At 37.1% G+C, this 21,785-nt stretch overlaps 1 protein-coding gene across 7 annotated transcripts in view; it reads left to right on the top strand.

The window, feature by feature from the left end:
- PHF11 (PHD finger protein 11) overlaps positions 1-19,309 on the top strand; it is a 58,807-nt gene extending 39,498 nt beyond the window's left edge. For 3 of the 7 annotated variants that reach the window (XM_069063647.1, XM_069063648.1, XM_069063649.1), the window contains 5 exons: positions 3,076-3,209; positions 10,655-10,692; positions 12,065-12,199; positions 13,863-13,934; positions 18,074-19,309. In XM_069063647.1, the coding sequence (XP_068919748.1) occupies positions 3,076-3,209; positions 10,655-10,692; positions 12,065-12,199; positions 13,863-13,934; positions 18,074-18,186 (492 nt within the window). In that variant the 3' untranslated portion in view covers positions 18,187-19,309. Of the gene's footprint in view, positions 1-3,075; positions 3,210-10,654; positions 10,693-12,064; positions 12,200-13,862; positions 13,935-15,114; positions 15,611-15,632; positions 16,726-18,073 lie in introns of those variants that run through there. The other 4 variants (XM_069063650.1, XM_069063653.1, XM_069063652.1 and 1 more) reach the window with 4 other exon arrangements.
- The last annotated feature ends 2,476 nt before the right edge of the window (positions 19,310-21,785 follow it).

Raw genomic sequence — 21,785 nt, 5'->3', positions numbered from 1 at the left:
CTTGACTCTTAAGAAAAGATAGAAGAATTCACTGCCCTCCCTTCTTTGTAGATATGAGGTAGGATGGTGTGGAAGACTGTATATTGTCAGACTTGGTTGATGCATTGTTTAGACTTTGCTGAATTACTTCCCCCCCACCTTGTTATAAGAGATGACTGTATGGGTGAGGTTGGAGGCAGATCTATATATGGAACTGAAGGTGATATAAAGACAGAAGATATCAAGAGAAAAAAAGTTTTGAATGTGAACATATTTTATCACATTCCTATGGCAAAATTTATTTCATCTCCCCTATTTGTCATTAGTTCTTGGTTACTACAAAAAAAAATCCTACTCTGTATATTTTAGTAAATATAGGACCTTACATACTGTCTTTGGCCTGCTTGTAATATATTCCTAGCACTGGAATCTCTGGGTCAGAAGCTATGGACATCTTAGTCATTTTTGTTAATATAAATGGATGTTTTTGAGATGGTGAAAGTTAGGAGCAGCTAGGTGATGCAGTGAATATAGTGTCAGAATCAGGAAGACTCATGTCCCTGAGTTCAAATGTGGCCTCAGACACTTACTAGCCTTTAGTTCCCTCATCTGTAAACTGGAGAAGAAAATGACACACCACTCTAGTATATTTGCCAAGAAAACTCCAAATGGGGTCACAGAGAGTTGGACATGACTGAACATAACTGAACAACAAGAATAAGGCATGTTATTAGTAGGGAAGGTAAGGAGAGTGTGAAGATGAGACAGAATGATTAATCACGTGAGATCAATCAGTTCATTGATCAATAGATCGTTGAGAAAACTGGAGAATATGGGATGAAGAATGTAAGAAAGGGGTTAGTTTTAGCAAGGATAAGAGCCATCTTAGCTTTGGAAACTGGAGCAGAAGGAATGGACTGAAATGTAGAAAAGTTTTAAGGTGGTAAGTAGAGGAGATAAGGGGGCTCACAATGAATGGCTTGGATCTTCCCAGTAAAAGAGGTGGGGAGATCTTCTCCTTAGAGAAAGGGTAATGGAGATGAAATTGTGGACTTGCAGAAAGATCTGGAGTGAGTCTATCAGAAATAAATAGAAAGATTTTCACACAGCAGTTAGGGCCTGCTTTAGGTTGGCCATGCTTGACTCAGGCTGCTCTGATGTTCCAGGTTGGAAGTTGGAACGAAATGAGTCAAGGATATATCATTGAGGAGATATATATATATATGTATGTATATATATATATATATATATATATATATCATATACCATCAGTTGAGGGCAACTCCCCGACCTGCATCTATGTGGGCCATGCTGATGGGTCCATTGAGTCTGAAGGAGAACTACCTCTTTCCTTCTTGTGGGCTGACTTTTGTACTTAGGCCACCAGAAAGCTACATTGGTGGCTTGAGTCTAGGTCCCCACAACCAATTAAGTCTTGAGAACACTTTGCATACTTTTTAAGGAAAAACTCTCCTAGCTTACATGGCAGATATTGCTTCTACAGCAGATAACATGAACTTGCAGCGGCTGGCCTCGATGTGTGACTTGTAGCAGTGTTCTGGAGCTTGGATATAGGAACAGCAGGGAAATAAAATGATGGGGGATTGACAGGGTGTCACCTGTGAACCACAAAGGGGCAAGGAATTTAGTAGTAATTTGACAATAATAATTTTTAAAATTTTAAAAATATTTTTATTTAAAGTTTTGAGTTCCAAATTCTATTCCTCCCCCTCCCTCCCCTCTCTCCTCCCTGAGACAGTAAGCAATAAGATAGAGGTTATACATGTACAATTATGTAAAACATTTCCGTATTAGTCATTTTGTGTAAGAACACTCAAATAAAAGAAAAAAAGAAAGAAAGAAAGTGAAAACATCATGCTTCAGCCTGTATTCAATCAATATCAGTCCTTTCTCAGGAGGTGGTTAGTATGCTTCATCATTAGACCTTTAGGATTGTATTGGATCATTGTATTGCAGAAAATAGCTAAGGCATTCACAGTTCTTCATTGAACAATATTGTTGTTACTATGTACAACATTCTCCTGTTTCTATTCACTTTACTATGGATCAGTTCAGATTTTTTTCTGAAATCATGCTGCTTGTCATTTCTTATAGCACAATAATATTTCATTACAATCATATATCACATCTTGTTTAACCATTCTTCAATTGATAGACATCTCTTTGATTTCCAATTCTTAGCCACCATGAAAAGAACTGCTATAAATATTTTTCTACAAATAGGTACTTATCTCTTTTTTTGGATGTCTTTGGGATATAGACCTAGCAATAGTATTGCTGGATCAAAGAGTATGCACAATTTTATCGTCCTTTGGATATACTTCCAAATTGCTCTCCAGAATAGTTGGATCAGTTCACAACTCTACCAACAGTGTGTTATGTCCCAGTTTTTCCACATTCCCTTCAGCATCCAACACTTTCCTTTTTTGTCATATTAGCCACTCTGATGGTATGAGGCAGAACCTCAGAGTTATTTTGATTCACATTTCTCTGATTAATAGTGATTTAGAGCATATTTTCATATATCTATAGAAAGCTTTGATTTCTTTGCCTGAAAACTGCCTGTTCATATCCTTTGATCATTTATGAAATGGAGAATGACTTGTATTTTTTAAAAAGTGACTCAGTTCTCTATATATTTGAGAAATGAAGCCTTTATCAGAGATACTTGTTGCAAAAAAATTTTCCCCCAGTTTTCTGCTTTCCTTATAATTTTGGTTGCATTAGTATTGTTTGTGCAAAAACTTTTTAATTTTATATAATCAAAATGATCTGTTTTACACTTTGTAATGCTCTATCTTCTTTGGTTCTAAATTCTTTCCTTATCCATAAATCCTGACAGATAAACTATTCCATGCTCTCTTGATTTGCTTATGGTATCACCCTTTATGTATAAACCATGTACTCATTTTGACCTTTTCTTTGTACATGATGTGAGATGTTGGTCTATACCTAGTTTCTGTCATACTGTTTTTCAGTTTTCCAAGATGTTTCTGTCAACAGTACTTCCAAAATAGAATAAAAGCTGCTATGACAAACAATTGGCTTAATATATTTTATTATTTTTTTTTTCAGAAATGCTCATATTGCCTTAAGAAAGGAGCTACTGTGGGATGTGATGTTAAAAAATGTTCCAAGAATTACCATTTCTTCTGTTCCAGACAAGACCAGGCAACAATACAAGCTGATGAACGTGGTGGAACTTACAAGTATTTAATCAAAATTTTACTAAACGTATTTTTTAATTTAGGAAAGAGTATTTTATTTTTTGTTATTTTGAACTTGACAAGTAGCATTTGTACAACAACAGCAATAGTTCAGGCATGGGAAATAGCCAATGCAAAGGCACAGAGATAGTAGGAGATCAGATGCTAAGTTCAGGGAAGAGGAAATAGGCCAGTTTGGCTGGAACATGAAATAATGAAAAGTAAGTCTGAAAGGAGGTAGATTGTGAAAGATTTTAAGGCCAGGCCAAGCAGCTAGATGGTTTAGTGGATAGAATGTGGATGTGGAATTAGGAAGACCTGGGTTTTCCTATTTCACTTATGAGCTGTGAGACTAAGCAAGTTACTTAAGTTCTCTTTGTTTCAGTTTTCTGATCTGTAAAATGAAGATAATAATAGCAGCTATTTGTCATTGTTAGGAGAAAAAAAATGATATACTATCCATAAAGCACATCCACATCTGGAGAATGAACTGATACACTCTGTATGCAGATTGAGGCATATTATTTTCACTTTCTTTGTTTTTTGTGGTTTTTTCTTTTGATTTGTTTCTTCTTTCACAACTATGACTAATATGGAAATATGTTTTACATGACTGTACATATATAATCTATATCAAATTGCTTGCCATTTTAGGAAGAGGGGACAGGAGGGAGGGAGGAAGAAAAATTTGGAATTCAAAACTATAAAAATGAACACTAAAAATTGTCTTTACATATGATTGGAAAAATACTATTAAACATTAACACATGTGTGTATATGTGTGTGTATATATGTACATATATATGTGTGTGTGTGTGTGTATGTATGAAAGCACTTTGTAAGGTCCCACAGAAGTGTTAACTAACTTTATCCTAGCAGCAACTGGAAGCTACTGAGAATTGTGAACCAGAGAATAACATGATTAGATATATGTATTATGGATATTAATCTGGCAGCTGTATGAAAGACTGATTAGCAAAGGAAATGGCTTGAAGCATGAAAACCAATTCAGCATTTATTGTAGTAGTCCAGGCAAAAGGTGGTGGAGACCTGTGTAAATATGGTAATGGTCTGAGCAGAGAACAGACAATAGTTATAAGATACTAATTAATGAGCAGTGCACAGGTATGCTGGTAAATGTTTAACAACTAACTCTCTCCCCTGAGAATGTGCATGGACCTTTTTAAGTTTAATCTGCATTAACAGTTTCTCCATTGCTTTCTTAAGAAATAATTTATTGTTAAATTGATTGTCTTGTTTTAAGAGACAAAGAATAAACAATAAATTATTGTTTTGTTGATTGTCTAGCCCTGCTTTGTAGTATTTACCAATTTCCAAAGTGTAAATGCTCACACTGAAAATTTAACAGTTGGTTCTCACTACTCACTTTGAACTCAGTACACCTTGTAGCAAAGACACATTTTCTAGTGAGACACAGTTAGGAGCAGGAAGCAAATTAAAAGATTGTGACCTCTGACAAAGAGAAGAAAGACAACCTTGGATTAAAGGAGAATTAGTTCTTGATAATTGTTGAATTGTGGAGAAGAGGCCAGCTGAATAGCTTGTCCAGCAGGGGAGGAGAGATCTGTGTGAAAATTCCACAAAAAATGACATGAGTGCTTAATGGTACCCGAAGCCTGAGTTGTCATGGTCCTATATATTCTCTATGTATATGCCTCATTACCATTGTAAATAGTGCTCACTTTTCCCACTAACACTCTATATATTTGTGGGAGGATAAACCACAAGTTTATGAGTGAAAATGTTTTATAAGCTACTGTTTTTATCATCTTAGTAAAAATGCCTTTGCTTTGAGGTAATTGGATCTTCTGGCTGATTTTTAAAGGTAATTCAGCAGTAGGGGCTTATGAACTATAGCTTTTGGGGTACAGACACTTTGAACCTGAAATAGTAGTAATAGTTATTTCCCCAAACGTAACTCAACCTTCAAACTTATGAGTACTGACTTGAGGAGGTATCCCAGAGAGGGTGCTATAAAAAAAATCATTGGGTACATACTCTAATGAAATGTACTGTGCACCAGAGGTGTCAAAACACATGGCCCATAACACTCTTAAATACAGCCCAAACCAGATTAAAATGTAATTGGGAGATATTTAACAAAATAGGTAAAACTTAAATAAAACATAAATGATACTACACTTGTAAACCAAGTCAATGTACAGCATGTAGAGATTCTTATATACAGTTTAGTGGCTCCCCGTTTCTAAAACACCACTGTTCTACATGCCCAAGGCAAGGAAACCTATTTGAAGTAAAGCTATAATGAACTAGTTCTCATAATTTATTTTAAAATGGTGTAAAGTGAGTGATATTGAGAGGTAAGAGTCTTGGCTCTTTTTAAAGAGCACAGTAGTACCCTAGCTACTGATTGTAGCTGATCTGTGAGCTTAAGGACATGGAAACTGTTGATTCTCAACAAAAAGCAAGTCCCAGAAGTCCAGTGGAGCCATTGCCCAGCAGAAATGTCGTGCCCTGTCAGGAGAAGGCCCAGTCTCTCAGAGCAGTGAGCTGCCCAGCACAGATACCACACTCAAATAGGAGTCAGTCTTTTGCATGGACAAAGCCTTGTCTCCATGGTCCCTAAGTATGTGCCTCTCTAATAATGTAGTCTTTTCTTACTCTTCTCATTGATGATTTATTTATATTTGTATTTATAGCACAGCATGCCTAAGCCTTATGGGGAGTGTGGAGGAGGAAGGGGGTATGTTTTATAGCTGCTGTCTTTACTATACCATCTCAACAAATGCCAAAGCTATTTCATCTATCTGACTCTAAAGCTTTAGAATAGTCAGAGGGTGTGTTTGCTACTCTACATGATTCAGAAATGGTGTCCTCTTAGGCAGAAAGAACTGGGAACTATTCCCTCTGTCTATAGTTTAAACACTAGTTCCTCCAGTTTCCACAGGTTGAAGACCTGTAATGTTATTGCAGAAGGCTAAGCGTTTGCTCATTTCAATAAAGATGCTGTCCTATTTTTCTTTCCCCCTAGCTGACCAACTTTTTTTCAGTGTCCTTTGTTGGATCTCAACTCCCACCCCCTGAACCGGAGCCCTCTTTGCTTCTTTTCCTATAAACTGTCTCTTAGTTATCTCATCAGTTCCCAAGGGTTCAATTATCCATATATAGATGATGCTCAAATCTACATATCCAAGCCACCATTCCAGCAACTACTTCAGGAGCCAAGCAGCAGGGATAAGCTTTGAGAAGGCAGAGGGCAGAAAGGGATAGGGGCAAGGTTTAACCATGTCATCAGAAAAAGGGAACAATAACAAATGATTCATCCAGCCAGGAACTGAGAGAGAACAAAGCAGATCCACTGAGAAGAGGCAGCTTCAAGGAGCTTGATCTCTGTGGGTTAGGGAACTTCATGATGACTCCAATGGAGAAAAGAATTTCCATTCAATCCAAAGCTGTGCAGTTGCTACTTCTTTGAGAAAATCATGCTATATTAGCTTTGGAGTTCTTCTCTAGACACTGCCTTCTTTGTACAGGATACTGTCTCCAGACTTTTCTTTTGCACTTTGTCCCTCATCTATGGAATGTTCTTTCCCTCTTCACTTCCCCTTCATGGCTTTCCTGACTTCCTTCAAGATTCAGTTCTAATCCTACTTTTTAATAGAAGACCTTTTCCTAGTCTCCCACCCCGGTGAGTTCCCTCTGAGATCCTTCCCTCCCACTCTGTATGTATCCTGTATGTGCATAATTACACATTGTCGCCCCGATTCGAATGTGAGCTCCTTAAGGGAAGGGACATGTTTTTCCGTGTAACCCCAGAACTCAGCACAGTGCCTGACACATAGCAAGGGCTTAATAAATATTGTTGACTGATAGAAATTATTTTACTATTATATATTAATAATCAATTATTAATTTAGGATCTAGGCTTTTCTTCTTTTTTTACTCACTTAAGGCCCAGCCCCCATAAAAAAGTCAGTCTCTGAAGGACATGACTGATTGATGATATTGTCCTAGCCCTCAAAGAAATATGCTCTTAAATCTTGGGCAGGAATCTACCCCACTAGGAGCCTTAACTTCTCTTCTGTTAAGCATGTAAATAGAATTCACTCTAGTTGACTTCTTAGGGGGTGGAGGTGGGGGAAGGAACCCTTGTCCTTGTACCCCTCTTTTAGAGTTTCGGGTGACCTAGCTCAGGAAGGAGAAAACCAGCCAGAGTGGTCTGGATGGAGATGGATTCCCTTGTCCAGATTGCTGAAGGTAGCTGAGCCTTATGATCAAGCCATGTTCTCAGTAGGAGGAGCTGAAGACTTTTAGCCCAACTCCTCATTAAATGTCTACTAATCAGGGTTGATTTTCTCTTGTCAAGAGTATTCTTTTTCAAAAAATATTTAAGGGTTTCAGCGTCTCCATGTTTTCATCTTTGGTTACTGAAACCAGTGATTATAAATTCATTGTTTGCCAGATAGCCTAATATAAATCTATTATTAGTTACCCAGACCCAGAAACAATGTTTTTCAGGTTTTTCATTCATCACAGTGACTTGACTTAACCTCTCTCTCCTAAGTTGTAATCCTACATCACTACTTGGCTGCTAGGCATCTCCAACTTCATGTCCCATAGCAGCATCTCAGAGACAAGATTAATAAACTCATTCTCTTCCTCCCTTTTCCTTCCTAATTTTTTTCAAGGGCACCACCATCCTTCCAGTCAATAGATTCAGAACCTCAGAATCAGTCTCAACCCTTTGTTCTTTCCAACCTCCTACCAAATCCAACCAATTTTGTTGATTCTATATCTCAAAAATACCTTGCTTCTATCATTTCTCCATATACAGCCACCACTCTAGTGCAGGTTCCATCCCATCAACTGGACTATTGAAATGGAATCTTAATTTGTCTCCAGTCTCTCCTGTCTCTAATCTGTCTTCCATGTAACTATAGAGCCAGAAATCCTCTTATCACTAACCAGCAAATCACCAGAGCTTAAATTTGATGTCAGCTAAATTCTTCAAGGTTCAGCTAATTATGTGACTGTTGTGCAAAGAAGAGAGCAAGCTGAGACCTAGATTCAAGGTAAATTTAGGGGTGGATTTATTGATTAAGTGTGCGACTGCCTGGAGTATAAACTCAAACCAGGCAGCTCTGAATTGGGGTACATATAGTGCTTATAAAGGCTAAAACCACAAAAACCACTATTGAGGAGGGGAACTAGCAATGATGTACAGAAGCCAAGAATTGCCATTGGTTAGATCTATAGCTCAGGGCTAATTTGGGAAAATGGTGCAAGGGTACAAGGGTGCAACTTTTCCTGGAAAGGGGCCCCTCCCAGAACAGGGTGGAGGGTACAGGGTAAATGATCATTGGGTAATGGGGACAGGCTAGGGTCATGTTCTGAGTATAGGGTGTGGGGACCCAGCTTGGTTATCAGGAACAGAACAGGGTGGTCTCTTCTTAAGATAAACTTGTACCATAACCCCAGGACTGATTCTTGTACATAGTGATGATATACAGAATTCTAATTCAGGAAGTACAGTGTTAGGGGACTATGCCTTGGGCAATACCCAAGCCTTTGCCTTAAGCTGTTTCAAGCTATTACAGGATGTAGGATAGAGACAAAGACAAATATAAAAGAGCTTAATGGTGGGCTCCAAATCAGGCGGCATGTGATTTGGGTTTGGGCACAATATGACTAGTTGTCTTAAAGAAATGGCAGTCATAAAGACAATACAGAAAAATTCTGTTATCACAATAGGGTCACAGATAAGAGATCTGGAAGGAGCCACCATTCATCTAATCCAATCTTATCTTACTTATGAGGAAAACTGAGGCTTAATGAGCTTAAATGACTTGCCCAAGTTCAAACAGGTAGTAAGAATAAGAAGCAGTAATATGTAGGGAGTATTAAGATTTGAACCCAGGTCCTCTGTCTTCAGAGTCCTTGCTTTTTTGAGTACCTGGGTGTAGAGTTGAGCCTTAAAGATTTGGAAAGGAAGAAAAATAGTGAATGAATACAGGAATGTGCAATCTATGTCTTGTGGAATGATGAATAGGAAAACCACACAAAGAATCATAGAGCTATAAGGATACTTACTTGATATAGAACAGTATTTTTAAAAAAAATTAATTTATTTTTAGTTTTCAATTTGAGTTTTCAATTTTCTTCACCTTCCTTCCCTCCCCAAGATGGCATGCCTGATATAGGTTCTATATATACATTCATATTAAACATATTTTCACATTAGTCATGTTTTAAAGAAGAATTAGAACCACTGGGAAGAACCATGAGAAAGAAGAAACCAAAGACCAAAGAAGACACACACACAAAAAAGAGAGAGAGAGAGCAAATAGTATGCTTCGCTCTGCGTTCAGATTCCATAGTTCTTTCTCTGGTTGTGGATAGAATTTTCCATCACAAGTCTTTTGGAACTCTCTTAGATCCTTGCATTGCTCAGAAGAGCTGAGTCTGTAAAAGTTTGTCATCTCACAGTGTGGCTGTTTCTGTGTACAATGTTCTCCTGGTTCTGCTCATTTCACTCACCATCAGTTGAAATAAGTCTTTTCAGGTTTTTCTGAAGTCTACCTGTTCATCATTTCTTATAGCACAATAGTATTCCATTACACTCATACACCACAACTTGTTCAGCTGTTCCCCTATTCATGGATTCCTCAATGTCCAGTTCTTGGCCACCACAAAAAGAGCTGCTATAAATATTTTTGATATGTGGGTCCTTTCCACATTTTTATGATCTCTTTATGATACAGCCCTAGAAGTGGGATTGTTGGATCAAAGGGTATGCACATTTTTATAGCCCTTTTGGCATAGTTCCAGATTGCTCTCCAGAATGGTTGGATCAGTTCACAACTCCACCAACAATGCATCAGTGTTCCAATTTTTCCCTCATCTCTTCCAGCACTTACTGTTTTCCTGTTTTGTCATATTAGCCAATCTTATAGGATTAATCTGGTACTTCAGAGTTGTTTTGATTTTTGTTTCTCTAATCAATAGTGATTTAGAGCATTTTTTTTCATATGACTATAGATAGCTTTAATTTATTCATCTGAAAACTGCCTGTTCATATCCTTTGACCATTTATCAATTGGGGAATGACTTGTATTCTTATAAATTTGACTCAGCTCTCTATTTGTATAGAAATGAGGCCTTTATCAGAGACACTAGTTGTAAAAATTGTTTCCCAGTTTTCTGCTTCCCTTCTAATCTTGGTTGCATTGGCCTTGTTTGTGCAAAAACTTTTCTGTTTTAATGTAATCAAAGTCATCCATTTTGCATTTCATAATGTTCTGTATTTAACCATTTTGACTTTTTTTTTGGTATACAATCAGTATTGTAAAAAAATGTTTAAGATAGCATTTTTATTCATCACTTTGAGAAAAATTTGTTTTTCAGAATTTAAGTCAAAGGAAATACAAAATAAATACTGACTAATTCTTTTAAATTATATATTTTAGAGTGTTCTGCCAAAAACATGCCCTTGGAAAAAACAACCGTAAGTTTGTCTTCTTTGTTTTCTTAATTCAAGTTTTTACATCAGATACCAAATAGAGAACTATTATTTGACTTTAGTAACAGCATAAGTTTAATGTGTAGGGGTAAGATCCAAACCTGTGATTTCACTGGTCAGGAAACTACTGGGTGAGGAAAGGAGGGGTCAAGTGACTTGCTTATGGTTACACAGAAAGGATGTAGCAGAATTTGACCTAGTCTTCCTGGCTTTGAGGCCAGCTCTCCATCCTCCTACTAGGCAGCACTGCCTCTATTTTTTACCATATAGCATGTTAAAATGCCTGTTTTCTACTTGTTAAGATTTAATTTTCCCAATGTAATAAATTTGCCTCCCCTATCAATTTGTAACTAATGTACCATATGGGACCATACAATACCTTTCAGACTGACCACATTGTTCTGTATGTGGCACCTTCCAGATAGAATGAAGACAATTTTGCACCCCTTTACTTTTAGCAAAGTTACTTGACTCCTATAAATAAATGTTTCTTCTCTTTTAAAACAGTGATAAATACAATTTTAAAAACTCCTTCCCCTGCCCTTTATTGTGGCTTTGTTGTTATTTTAGGAAACATAGATTAATCTAAATTCTTTATCAAGTCTATGGGTTTGCTATCTATATCTATGTCTATGTCTATATCTGTATCTATATCTATGTCTTCTCAATGGGCCTGCTATAAATGCGTAGTCTGAGCTGTTCTAGTAAGATACCATGCATTAAATGACATTCTACTTTCTCTTCTTATCTTATAATATAGAGATGCCATGTCAAAGAAAAACTATACTCTAGAGCATGAATTTGTGATCATTTTTGTGTCATGGATTCCTTCAGCAATTTGGCAAAGACATGAACCCCTTCTCAAGTCCATAAGCATTTATTACGTACCTACCATGAACCAGGCACAGAGTAATGTCTGTTGCCTACATTGATAATCAAAGGAAATGATAAATTTCAGTTGGAGGTTAGGGAAATTAAAGATGTAATTTTTTTCCTATCCAAGTTTAAAGAGCCCCTGAAGTCTCTCCATGGACACTAGATTAAAAACTCTGCTTTAGGGCCTTGTCATCTCAAGGAGATGAAAATTATATCCAAAATAATCTTACTCGAAAGACATATACATTTGCCCCAATGCTAGATTTTTATAATCACTGTCCTTTGTAATGTACTTCATAGCTCCATCTAATAAAAGGGTTCCATTAGGAAATTGCAAGTAAAAGATGTCTAGAAAAATAATAAAGATGTCAGTTACTCGGTTTACCCATCACTGAGTTAGTCAGGCATTCAGTAAGCCACGATAAATTCACTACTAGAACTACATACTCAAGCTCACTAAAGCAATTTCTGTGTCAAAAAGGTGTTTTCTCAGCAAAAGTTGATATGCTGAAGAAGATGAAAAATACTGGACTCATAGAAAACTTATTTGAAGCTCTGTTAGAGGATCTTGATGGGATTCATTTCAAGATTAAGGATAACACCACCTCAGAAAAAGGTACCATAATTATTGTGTGTTAAAATGTGGAGAACCCACTTAAGGCCAGGAAATGAGACAGAACAATTTTTTCTCTTTATTGTTTCTCTATTTCTGTTCCTTTTCTCTCACAGTCTTTTAGGGTTTAGAGTTCAGCACAGTAATGTTAAACTCAAGTAGAAATCAATCTTTGTTTGCCCCATATTGACTTAGCCATTATCCATGTCATGTTGTATTTCTTCCTTATTTTGTTAAACATTTCCCAATTGCATTTTCATCTGGTTCAGGCCACACTTGGGAGTTTTGGTGGGAGTTTGATATCTCTGGTTTAGTTGAGTGGGAGCTCCTTGAGGATAAGGGCTGTTTTATTTTTGTCTTTGTTTCAAACATTTTATCTTTATAGCCATACAAGTGCCTAACATATTGCCTTGTATCTAGAGAGCCCTTACTACATGTTTGTTCTAGTGCATTAAGTGGGATGGCAGCCCAGCCATCCTGACTCCAAGTTCAACATTCTTAAACTTTTATATCACAAGACTGATGAATGTACAGAAGCAAGGAGGGTACCTCTCAAAGTTCTCCCACATTTTACAGAGGCTCTGGGAGAATCTTGTTCACAAGATATAATATATACACTGAGAAATGTCAGTGATAAGAAAACAAAAAGCTATCAACAAAACCTCTTTTTAAATAACAAGGTTAATGAAATCATAATGAATGAGCCTCGTCCCCCAAAAAAGATTTGACAAATTATGTACTTCCATTCTTTGCAGGTGTGTGTGTGTTTGTGTGGCAGAATGTTCCATGTGTCAGACTTTTTTGATGTGTTAGTCTTGCTGAACTATTTTTTTCATCATCTTTTTATTCTTTATGGAAAGGGATGGTTTCCTGGCAGGGGACAGAGAATAGGCATATCTGGAAATAGAAGCAATATAAAAAGATATCAATAAAATTTACTTTGAAGATATGTAATTATGTAAATTTAAAGCTGCATTCAACCACAGAACACTCAGTTGAAACTTAAGAAAATCAGGTGAATGTTCTAAGTTGACTTGTGCAGCATTCAGTTCCCTTAAAACCCAGTGTATCTATCTCTTTATATTCTAATTCAGAATTGATATTGTAACAGTAAAGCTCTGCTGAAAGATAAAAAAAAGTTGTTGGAAAGAATTATTTTATAGTTGTTCACATTTGGATTGAAGCTTAATTTGATAACTCTTTGCTAAAGATCTGAAGCATCCTATTTGAAGGGGTGAACTCTTTTTTTTTTTTTGCCTTTTGGAGGGCAATTGGGATTAAGTAGATGCAAATACACTAAACCTCAACAAAATTGAAATTTCCCTTATTCCTAAGAATGAGGATTATGAAAAGCAAATTATTTCTGTTTATTCATTTCATTTGTCTAAATCACTGATAAGGAACACAGCATTATTTTATATTTGTTCTAACGTAACCTATCTTCCAAGATGTGTACATTTTGTCCTCTTTGCATATACTGTGATGGGTATATATATGTTGTCTTCCCTGTTTGAATGTGAATTCATTGAGGGAGGACAATGATCATTTTGCATACCTAGTACACAGTTAAGTGCTTAATGAAAGCACTTGTTGATTGACTAATGAAGGTCTGGTCCCCTTGTAGACAGTTGACTAAAATGAATCTTTCTCCCTTCTCCCCTTCCAGAATTACAAGAAATTGCAAACTTAATTTTTGACTCTGCTATATTTAAAAATTCACTGAGGAAAATATCTGCAGGTATGTACTTTGGGGTTATAAAATAACCATTCTGTTAGAGTTTAGATAAAACCATTTATGGTATTGAAAGAGTGAATGAACAGAGAACTGGCCCCCAGTCAAAGAAACCTGAATTCAAATTCTTCCTCTGGCATTATACTGCCCATGTGACCATTAACCACTCAGTACACAGAGCACCTTTTCCTGTAAGTTGCAGAACATTTGCTAATGGGAGATCCTTTCTGGGACTTCCCTATATCAATGAAATCCCAGATCTAGATCCCTCATCATTTTTAATTTAAAAAAAAATTTTATTTAGTATTTTATTTTTCCGGTTACATGTAAAAACAATTTTTGACATTCGTTTTTAAAAGTTTGAGTTCCAAATTCTCTCCCTCACTCCCTCTTCACCACTTCTCCCCCTTCCCATTGAGAAGATAAGCAATTTAATGTAAGTTACACATGTGTAGTCATGCAAAACATTTCCATAATGGTCACATTTTGAAAGAAAACATAAACAAAGAAATGCTCAAGAAAAACAAAGAAAGTAAAAAAAAAAGTATGCTTCAATCTGTATTCAGACACCATCAGTTCTCTCTCTGGGGATGGATAGCATTTTTCATCATAAGTCCTTCAGAGTTGTCTTGGATCATTGTATTGCTGAGAATAGCTAAGTCATTCATAGCTGATAATCTTACAATATTGCTGTAACTTTGTACACAGTACATTTCTCTTTGCATCAGCTCATATAAGTCTTTCTAGGTTTTTCTGAGAGCATCCTGCTCATTTCTTGTAGTACAATAGTATTCCATCATAATCACATATCACAACTTGTTCAGTCATTCCCTAGTTGATGGGCATCCCCTCAATTTCTAATTCTTTGCCCTCAGAAAAGAGCTGTTATAAATATTTTTGTACATATTCTTTTGTACATACACTTTCTTTTTTTTTAATCTCTTTTGAGAAACAGACCAATTGCTCCAAAGAATGGTTGAATCAGTTTACAATTCCACCAGCAGTGCATTAATGTCACATTTTTCCTATGTCCCCTCCAACATTTGTCATTTACCTTCTCTGTCCTGTTAGCCAATCTAATTGGTATGAGGTAGTACCTCAGAATTGTTTTAATTTGCATTTCATTTACTAATTGGGGAATGGCTCTTATTTTCATAAATTTGAGTCAGTTCTCTATATGTTTCAGAAACGAGACCTTCACAGAATAACTGACCGTGTAACCTTGAGCAAGTTACTTAATCCCAATTGCTTAAAAAATAAAATAAAATAAAATGAAAAAAGAAATGAGACCTTTATCAGAGAAACATGCTTGAAATTTTTTTTCACAGTTACTGTTGGTAACTGTATTTCCCTCCATCCTATCCCCTGCCCTTGTTTATTCTATTCTTTCTCTCTCTTCTTTCACCCTGTCTCCTCAAAAGAAAAGTATTTTGCTTCTGACCACTCCTTCCCCCAATCTGGCCTCCCTTCTGTCACCCCCTCCCCTTCTCTTATTACTTTCCCCTCTCACTTTCCTGTCAGGTAAGATAGATTTCTATACCCAATTGAGTATGTATGTTATTGCCTCTTTGAGTCAATTCTGATGAGTAAGGTTCACTTATTCTCCCTCTCCTCTCTTCCCCTCCACTGTAAAAACTTTTTTCTTGCCTCTTTTTTTGTGAGATAATTTACCCCATTCTACCTCTTTCATTCCCTTTCTCCCAGTACATTTTTCTCTGTAATGGTAATGAAATTTGAAGATCCCTTTGTATTGGTAAGCTAAGAGGTACTTAGCACCTTGTTTCAAATTAAGCCTGTATTAAAGAAACAGAAGGTATGAACCCCAGTTGCTGACGTAACAGGAAGTGGCTGAACAAGGAGGAGCTATACCATATTTAAGGAAGAGCACAAGCTGGACCATCAGAACTTCTTGGGATGAGCACCTGAAGGCTGGGCTGCTGCTGTTGGACTGGAACTTCCATGGAGAAAGTGATTTTGATTTTGAGAACGAAGCTGCTGAAGACTTCCAAGGGCCAGCTGGAGCTGCTGAAGCTGCTGAGGATTTCCAAGGGCCAGCTGCAGCTGCTGACAACTAAGGAAGCATGACTGTGGTGTCAGTATTCTGTACAAATTTGTTGTGGCTTTGTTAATGTGTGTGAATGTTCTTGTGGCTTTGTTAAGCCTTGTCTTCCCAGGAACAGAGATTGTAAAGGATTTGAGATGGACTGGACACTGTGAGCTCCAATGTGGAGCAGGAACTGCATGGAGAATTGTACAAGGAGCTGGGAGCTGTCTGCCTTTGAACTCATGTGGCAGTTGGTTAGATTCAGGTGGAAGTTGGGACCATGGAAGAGGAGCCATGGAAGCCGAGAGCCTGCCTGAGTCAAGATGAAAAGACCTCTCTGTGGGTACTGAGTAGTGATGAAATTGTGATTTACTTGTGACTGAGGGGTGAATGGCCTGTGTATTTCCCACTACCCCTTAAGAGGGTACTGAGTAGTGACTGATGCCTGAGTCGTGTCTGATTTGTAACTTAGTGTGCCCCATGGGTGGAGGACTTTGACCTTTTGTACTTTATGATTGAATGATTTGAGTTACTAAGTGATTGATTGACTAAATGATTGTACTTTGTTCAAAACTGTGTGACCACTTTGGTGAAATCTATGTGGCCATTTTAGTGATAAGTTGTTGAGTTATTGTCATTGTGAATGTTGTATTTTGATTTTATGTGATAAGCTGTAACATTGTGAATGCTGTACCTTGATTTTCTGTGAATGTTTTGCTGTGGTTTGTTACTGAATAAATAGTGTTCACTATACTATGTAATCAGATCCTGGAAAGCTGTTCACAGTAGCCATCCTCTGGAAAGCTGTTCGTGCTTAGCTTTACACTCTCACCCCTTAATTTCATTTTTTAGATATCATCCCTTCATATTCAGCTCACACTTGTGCCCTCTGTCCATAACTTCTAATTACCCTAATAATGAGAAAAGTTTTATGAATTACAAATATCATCTTCCCATGTAGGAATGTAAACAGTTTAACCTTATTAAATCCCTTATGATTTTCCCTTTTCTGTTTACTTTTTTATACTTCTCTTGAGTCCCATTTTTGAAAGTTAGATTTTTCTAGTCAGCTCTGGTCTTTTCATCAAGAATGCTTGAAGGGAAGCTAGGTGGTGGAGTGAGTGGAGCACTTGGAGTCAGGAGGACCTGAGTTCAAATTCAGCCTCAGACACTTAACACTTACTAGCCATGTGACCTTGGGCAAGTCACTTAACCCCAATTGCCCTGCCTTTCCCCCTCCAAAAAGCAAAAAACAAAACAAAAAAGAATGCTTGAAAGTCCTCTATCTCATTAAATATGTATCCCCCCCCCCAAGGATTATACTCAATTTTGCTAGGTAGATGACCCTCATCTTTTTTTTAACACAAAAAAGGCATTTCTTTTTTCAAGGTTCTCTAAACCTGTGAATGAATTAATGAATGAAAAAATAATACTTTGCAAAAGGTAACCTCATATTAGTATTTGGAGAAGGAACCTCATTTTCCAAATTGTAACCTTATTTGGGGGTGATTCTCATGGACTATAGACAGTGATCACTCTGAAGAAAGATAAAATCAAAGGTACTATCTAGTTGACTACCAAAGATCTCTGAAGCATTTTCATGATAGGTCATTCATGCAAATGTTCTTATTAAATTACATCGGAGGTGTTAGTGGTCTGCATCTCCTTATAGTGGAATTTGATTTTTATGTTCTATCATGAAGTAATCTAAATGACAGTTGTAGATGGAGTCTTTACAAGGATTTGCTACCTAGTTTTAAGGTGGGGTTAAAACCAAGTCTAGAATTGTGCCCTGGATAAAGAGTGTGTGTGTTTGCAGGTAGAGATAACAGGCGAGTTATTAATTCTTTTTGTGTGTGTGTGAGATCTAAAATACCTACTTCATTTAAGGTATGAATAATTACCCTCCATTCCCCAATCACAGTACCATGTTTCACAGAGAAATCTTGGGGAAAAAAAGTAAAATTTTGATATTAAGAATTGATCTAACATCCTTAAAATGATTTGAGATCTATCTGGAAGTGACTTGTGAACAAGGGTACAACGCTTCATGCTGAAAAAACAGAATAACCTGAAATGATTTTATTTGTTCTTACCACAGACACTGTGATATCAAAATTTCAGACTGAGCAGGAACACCTACAGAAGAAGATAGAAGTACTCAAAGACATCGGAGAAAACCTATTTCCTCCTCAGAAAGAGATACAGCATTAAACACTCAGCTGGTTCTTGACCTTTCTTTTTAACCTACTGTTTCTTAAACTGGGGACTTATATAAATTTTTAAAAAAATTTTGTCAATGTACTTTTTTAATACTATGACTTCCCAATGATTTTTCCCTCTGCTTCCAAGTAGAATCCTCCCTTGTAATTCTTCCCCGTGAGACTGTGAACTCATTGAAGGCGGGGATTGTCTTCTACCTCTTTTTTCTATCCTCAACACTTTTAGCATGATGCCGAGTACATTGTAGGTGCTTAATGTTCATTGATTGATAACAAATAACTAGTCAAGCCAACACATTTTATATGGATTTATGAGATAGTCATAACCTTTATAATGAAATAATCAGATTGATTCCGTGACTTTTTAAAAATCGGTGATTTCTTGTTCAGTTATTTCAGTTGTCTGACCCCATTTGGGATTTTCTTGGCAAAGATACTAGAGTGGTTTGCAATTTCCTTCTCTAGTTCATTTTACAGATGAAGAAACTGAGGCAAACTTAAGTTAAGGGACTTACCCAGAGTCACACATCTTGTGTCAGAGACCAGATTTGAACTCATGTCTTCCTGACTCCAGTCCCAATGCTCTATCTACTTCACCACCTTGATGACTTTAATTGATCCTACTTACAGTTAAATTCATTTTGTCCTGTAATGGCCTCGGACATGTTTGTCTCTGAACTGGCCTGTAATGAAGTCAAGTTTAGAAATCCAGTTATCTTGTTAATCACTGTTCTATTCTTGTGTCAAGGAAGGAAGCAGGTGGATCCCAAGGAGTCTGTTCTAGTATCTTTATACCACTAAGTTATCCTTCAAGGATATCTGGTTTGTTATCCAAAGAAGTATGGTTTGCTTTCTCTGTCCTTGCAAATGCAAAGACTCAAAGGACATTTCTTAGTCACAAGAGGGAAGGAGGGGGTTGTTGCTAGCCTTCATTCCCAAACTTCCATCCAATCATATTTTCTTCCATCTTTGGTGCTAGGCTGCCTATTTTATGAACTCTCTAAAACTATAAAAGAAAGCTGTCCCCCTCATTCAGGGTCTTAATTTTGCTGGGAAGCTGAGGTCCTGTTTATTGGTAAATTCATGGTTTACTAATAAATTGATTGGGGGTGAAACTTTGTGTCTCAGTCTGACTTAATTTTAACTGTTACAGTTTGGCAACCACAAAGGGATTGGGGGTGGGAAGTTGAGCTCTGGGACAGCCTCTTGGGGAGATTTCCCCTTTAACAGCACTCAGGTAAGATTTTCCACGGGGATAGGAGCTCAGTCTCAGCCTTCTGAGCTAAGGTAAGCCCCATTGCACTCTGTTGGACAAATCTTGCCTTATTTTTCTTGTGTCCTGTTTGTGTTTAAGTGTGATCTGACAGCATTTGGCAATAGTAAATCTAGAAATCAGAATTAGGGATTAAAGAATATTGGAGACATTTTTTTCCCTCTTAAGGGGCTATAGGCTCCCTACCAGGAGAGGTCCACATTTTGACATTGACACCAAGACACCCTTTAGGGAGTTAGTTGTCTACTTCTACTTCAGGGAGTTGAAGGAATAATGATACTTATCTGAAGATACTTATCTGAAGAAGGGATTGGGAAAGCATATAACCATTTAATGGCAAGTGGCATGGCCAGCAGTCATAAATAACCATTGTTGGTGAGTGACTGGTAAACCAGGAGAGGAATCTTACCAGTTGGAAAAGGAGAAGGGGAAAGCAAAATTATTAACCAAAAAGATGTCTTAAAACCAAGCCATATTTGACTTGCAGAGGGACTTTTGTTTGTGCACAAAAAAAAATTTTTTAAGAAGCTTTGTCACTAGTGTTTACTGTCTTTTTGTCTGTCTTGTGGTGATAATCCCTCATTTTATTGAGACTGCTCTTAGAAAATTATGCACATAGAGTTTGAAAAGAAAAACCTTGCTGGCAAATGCTTTTCTGTCTTGTGAATCTCTCTGGAGAGTTCTCTGAGTCTTCAGAAAGACAGTCTCCCTTTCTCTCTACATTCCTAAACTCTGGCCAGGTTTGGGGAGTGCACAGAGAAAGAAAAAAAAAAGGGGGGGGGATCTTTTCCCTAAGACTATATGACTTTATGACATCATAAACTAACTAGAGGGCAGCTAGGTGGCACAGTGGATAGGGTTAGGAAAACTCATCTTCCTGAGTTCAAATGTGGCCTCAGACACTTATTAACCATGTGACCCTGTGAAAGTCACTTAACCCTGTTTGCCTCTGTTTCCTCATCTATAAAATGAGCTGGAGAAGGAAATGGCAAACCACTCCCATTATCTTTGCCAAGAAAACCCCAAATGGGGTCAGGATGAGTCAGACATGACTAAACAACAAAAAACTAATTAGAACCTGAGTTTGTGACTAAAATGTAAATTCTCTACTCTGAATTTCCTAATTGTGATGTGAATGTTTTTTTTTATAAATGCTGAAATATTCTGGTGAGTTCTGGATTAACATTCTTTAGAATTTCTTTTAAAGGAATTAAAAACATAACTGTGAATGTTACATTGACCTTTTATCACTCTTCACCTGCAAAGTGGCAGATTTATTGTTTTAAGTGTAAGAGCAAGGAAATTTTACTGAACAGAGAGAGAAAAAAGAAAGTAGTATCAGTGAAATTCCAGAGTAGAAAAAAAAATAGTTGCAGCTTGCTTTTTAAATAGCTGTGGTACTTAGGAACTACCTGCCTATTATTAACTCTTTCCTGGGTCTTCCTCCTCGTCCCCCTCTCCCCCAAGCAAAAGAAAATCATTTGTGTAAATAAGGGAAAAACCAAATGTAAATAAATTTTACTAAAACATCTCATTGGATACATGGAAATTTTAAAAATTAAAGTGTGATAGATGATTAATCGGACCCCAATTTTATTCCAACAGTATTGATCAATTTGATATGATTCCATAGGAATAGTGATTATAAATTCTATGTATTAGGCCCCAGAATCATGAAATGAAGATTATAAATTCACTTGCTTAATCATAGGAAGTTAACTAGAGGACCTCCACCCTTGTTTTTGTCTTGTTATGGTGACCAAGTCCAGTGTGCAGAGGTGGCTCAATGACATGGAAAATTCCCAGCTATTTTTGTTGCCCCTCTGTCCCTTCTCATCCCTCTATCGCCCAACATGGGGAGATGGCCATGAATATTTGGCCAATAAATGACCCAGTTTGCCAGTCTGTGGGCTGCCTTTTTATTGACCCATCAGCTCATGTAAATGTTTTGACAGCATGGTAGGACCTCCTGAAAGTTGATAGGTCTGTCAACATCTGCTCATCAGATTGTCTGTCAACCAGTAGGAATCAGTATTTTGTGTCAACCCTCCTGGGGGATCAAGGACGTGGTCTATCAACCAATAAGATCCTATATTTTTATTTTTCTTTGAAACAAAAGTATAAACACGTTAATCATTATCCCATATACTAAGGCTGGGATACATCTGAGCTACTTAAATGTGTTAGATCTGAGCTATTCAGCCTAAAATTATATTCTTTTTTACAGCCTACATAACTTAGTGAAAGGGTAGTTGGCCTAGTCAACTGCCTGTTACTAGATATATCTGTCTTTCTCCTTATATCTTGGGCCCTACATA

This window comes from Petaurus breviceps, unplaced genomic scaffold (genome assembly GCF_028583685.1).
Source record: "Petaurus breviceps papuanus isolate PSGF00001 unplaced genomic scaffold, PetGlider_PUasm1.0 90594, whole genome shotgun sequence".
NCBI lineage: Eukaryota > Metazoa > Chordata > Mammalia > Diprotodontia > Petauridae > Petaurus > Petaurus breviceps.
Note: the sequence above shows the minus strand (reverse complement) of the source record. Positions and strands in the feature narration are given on the sequence as shown.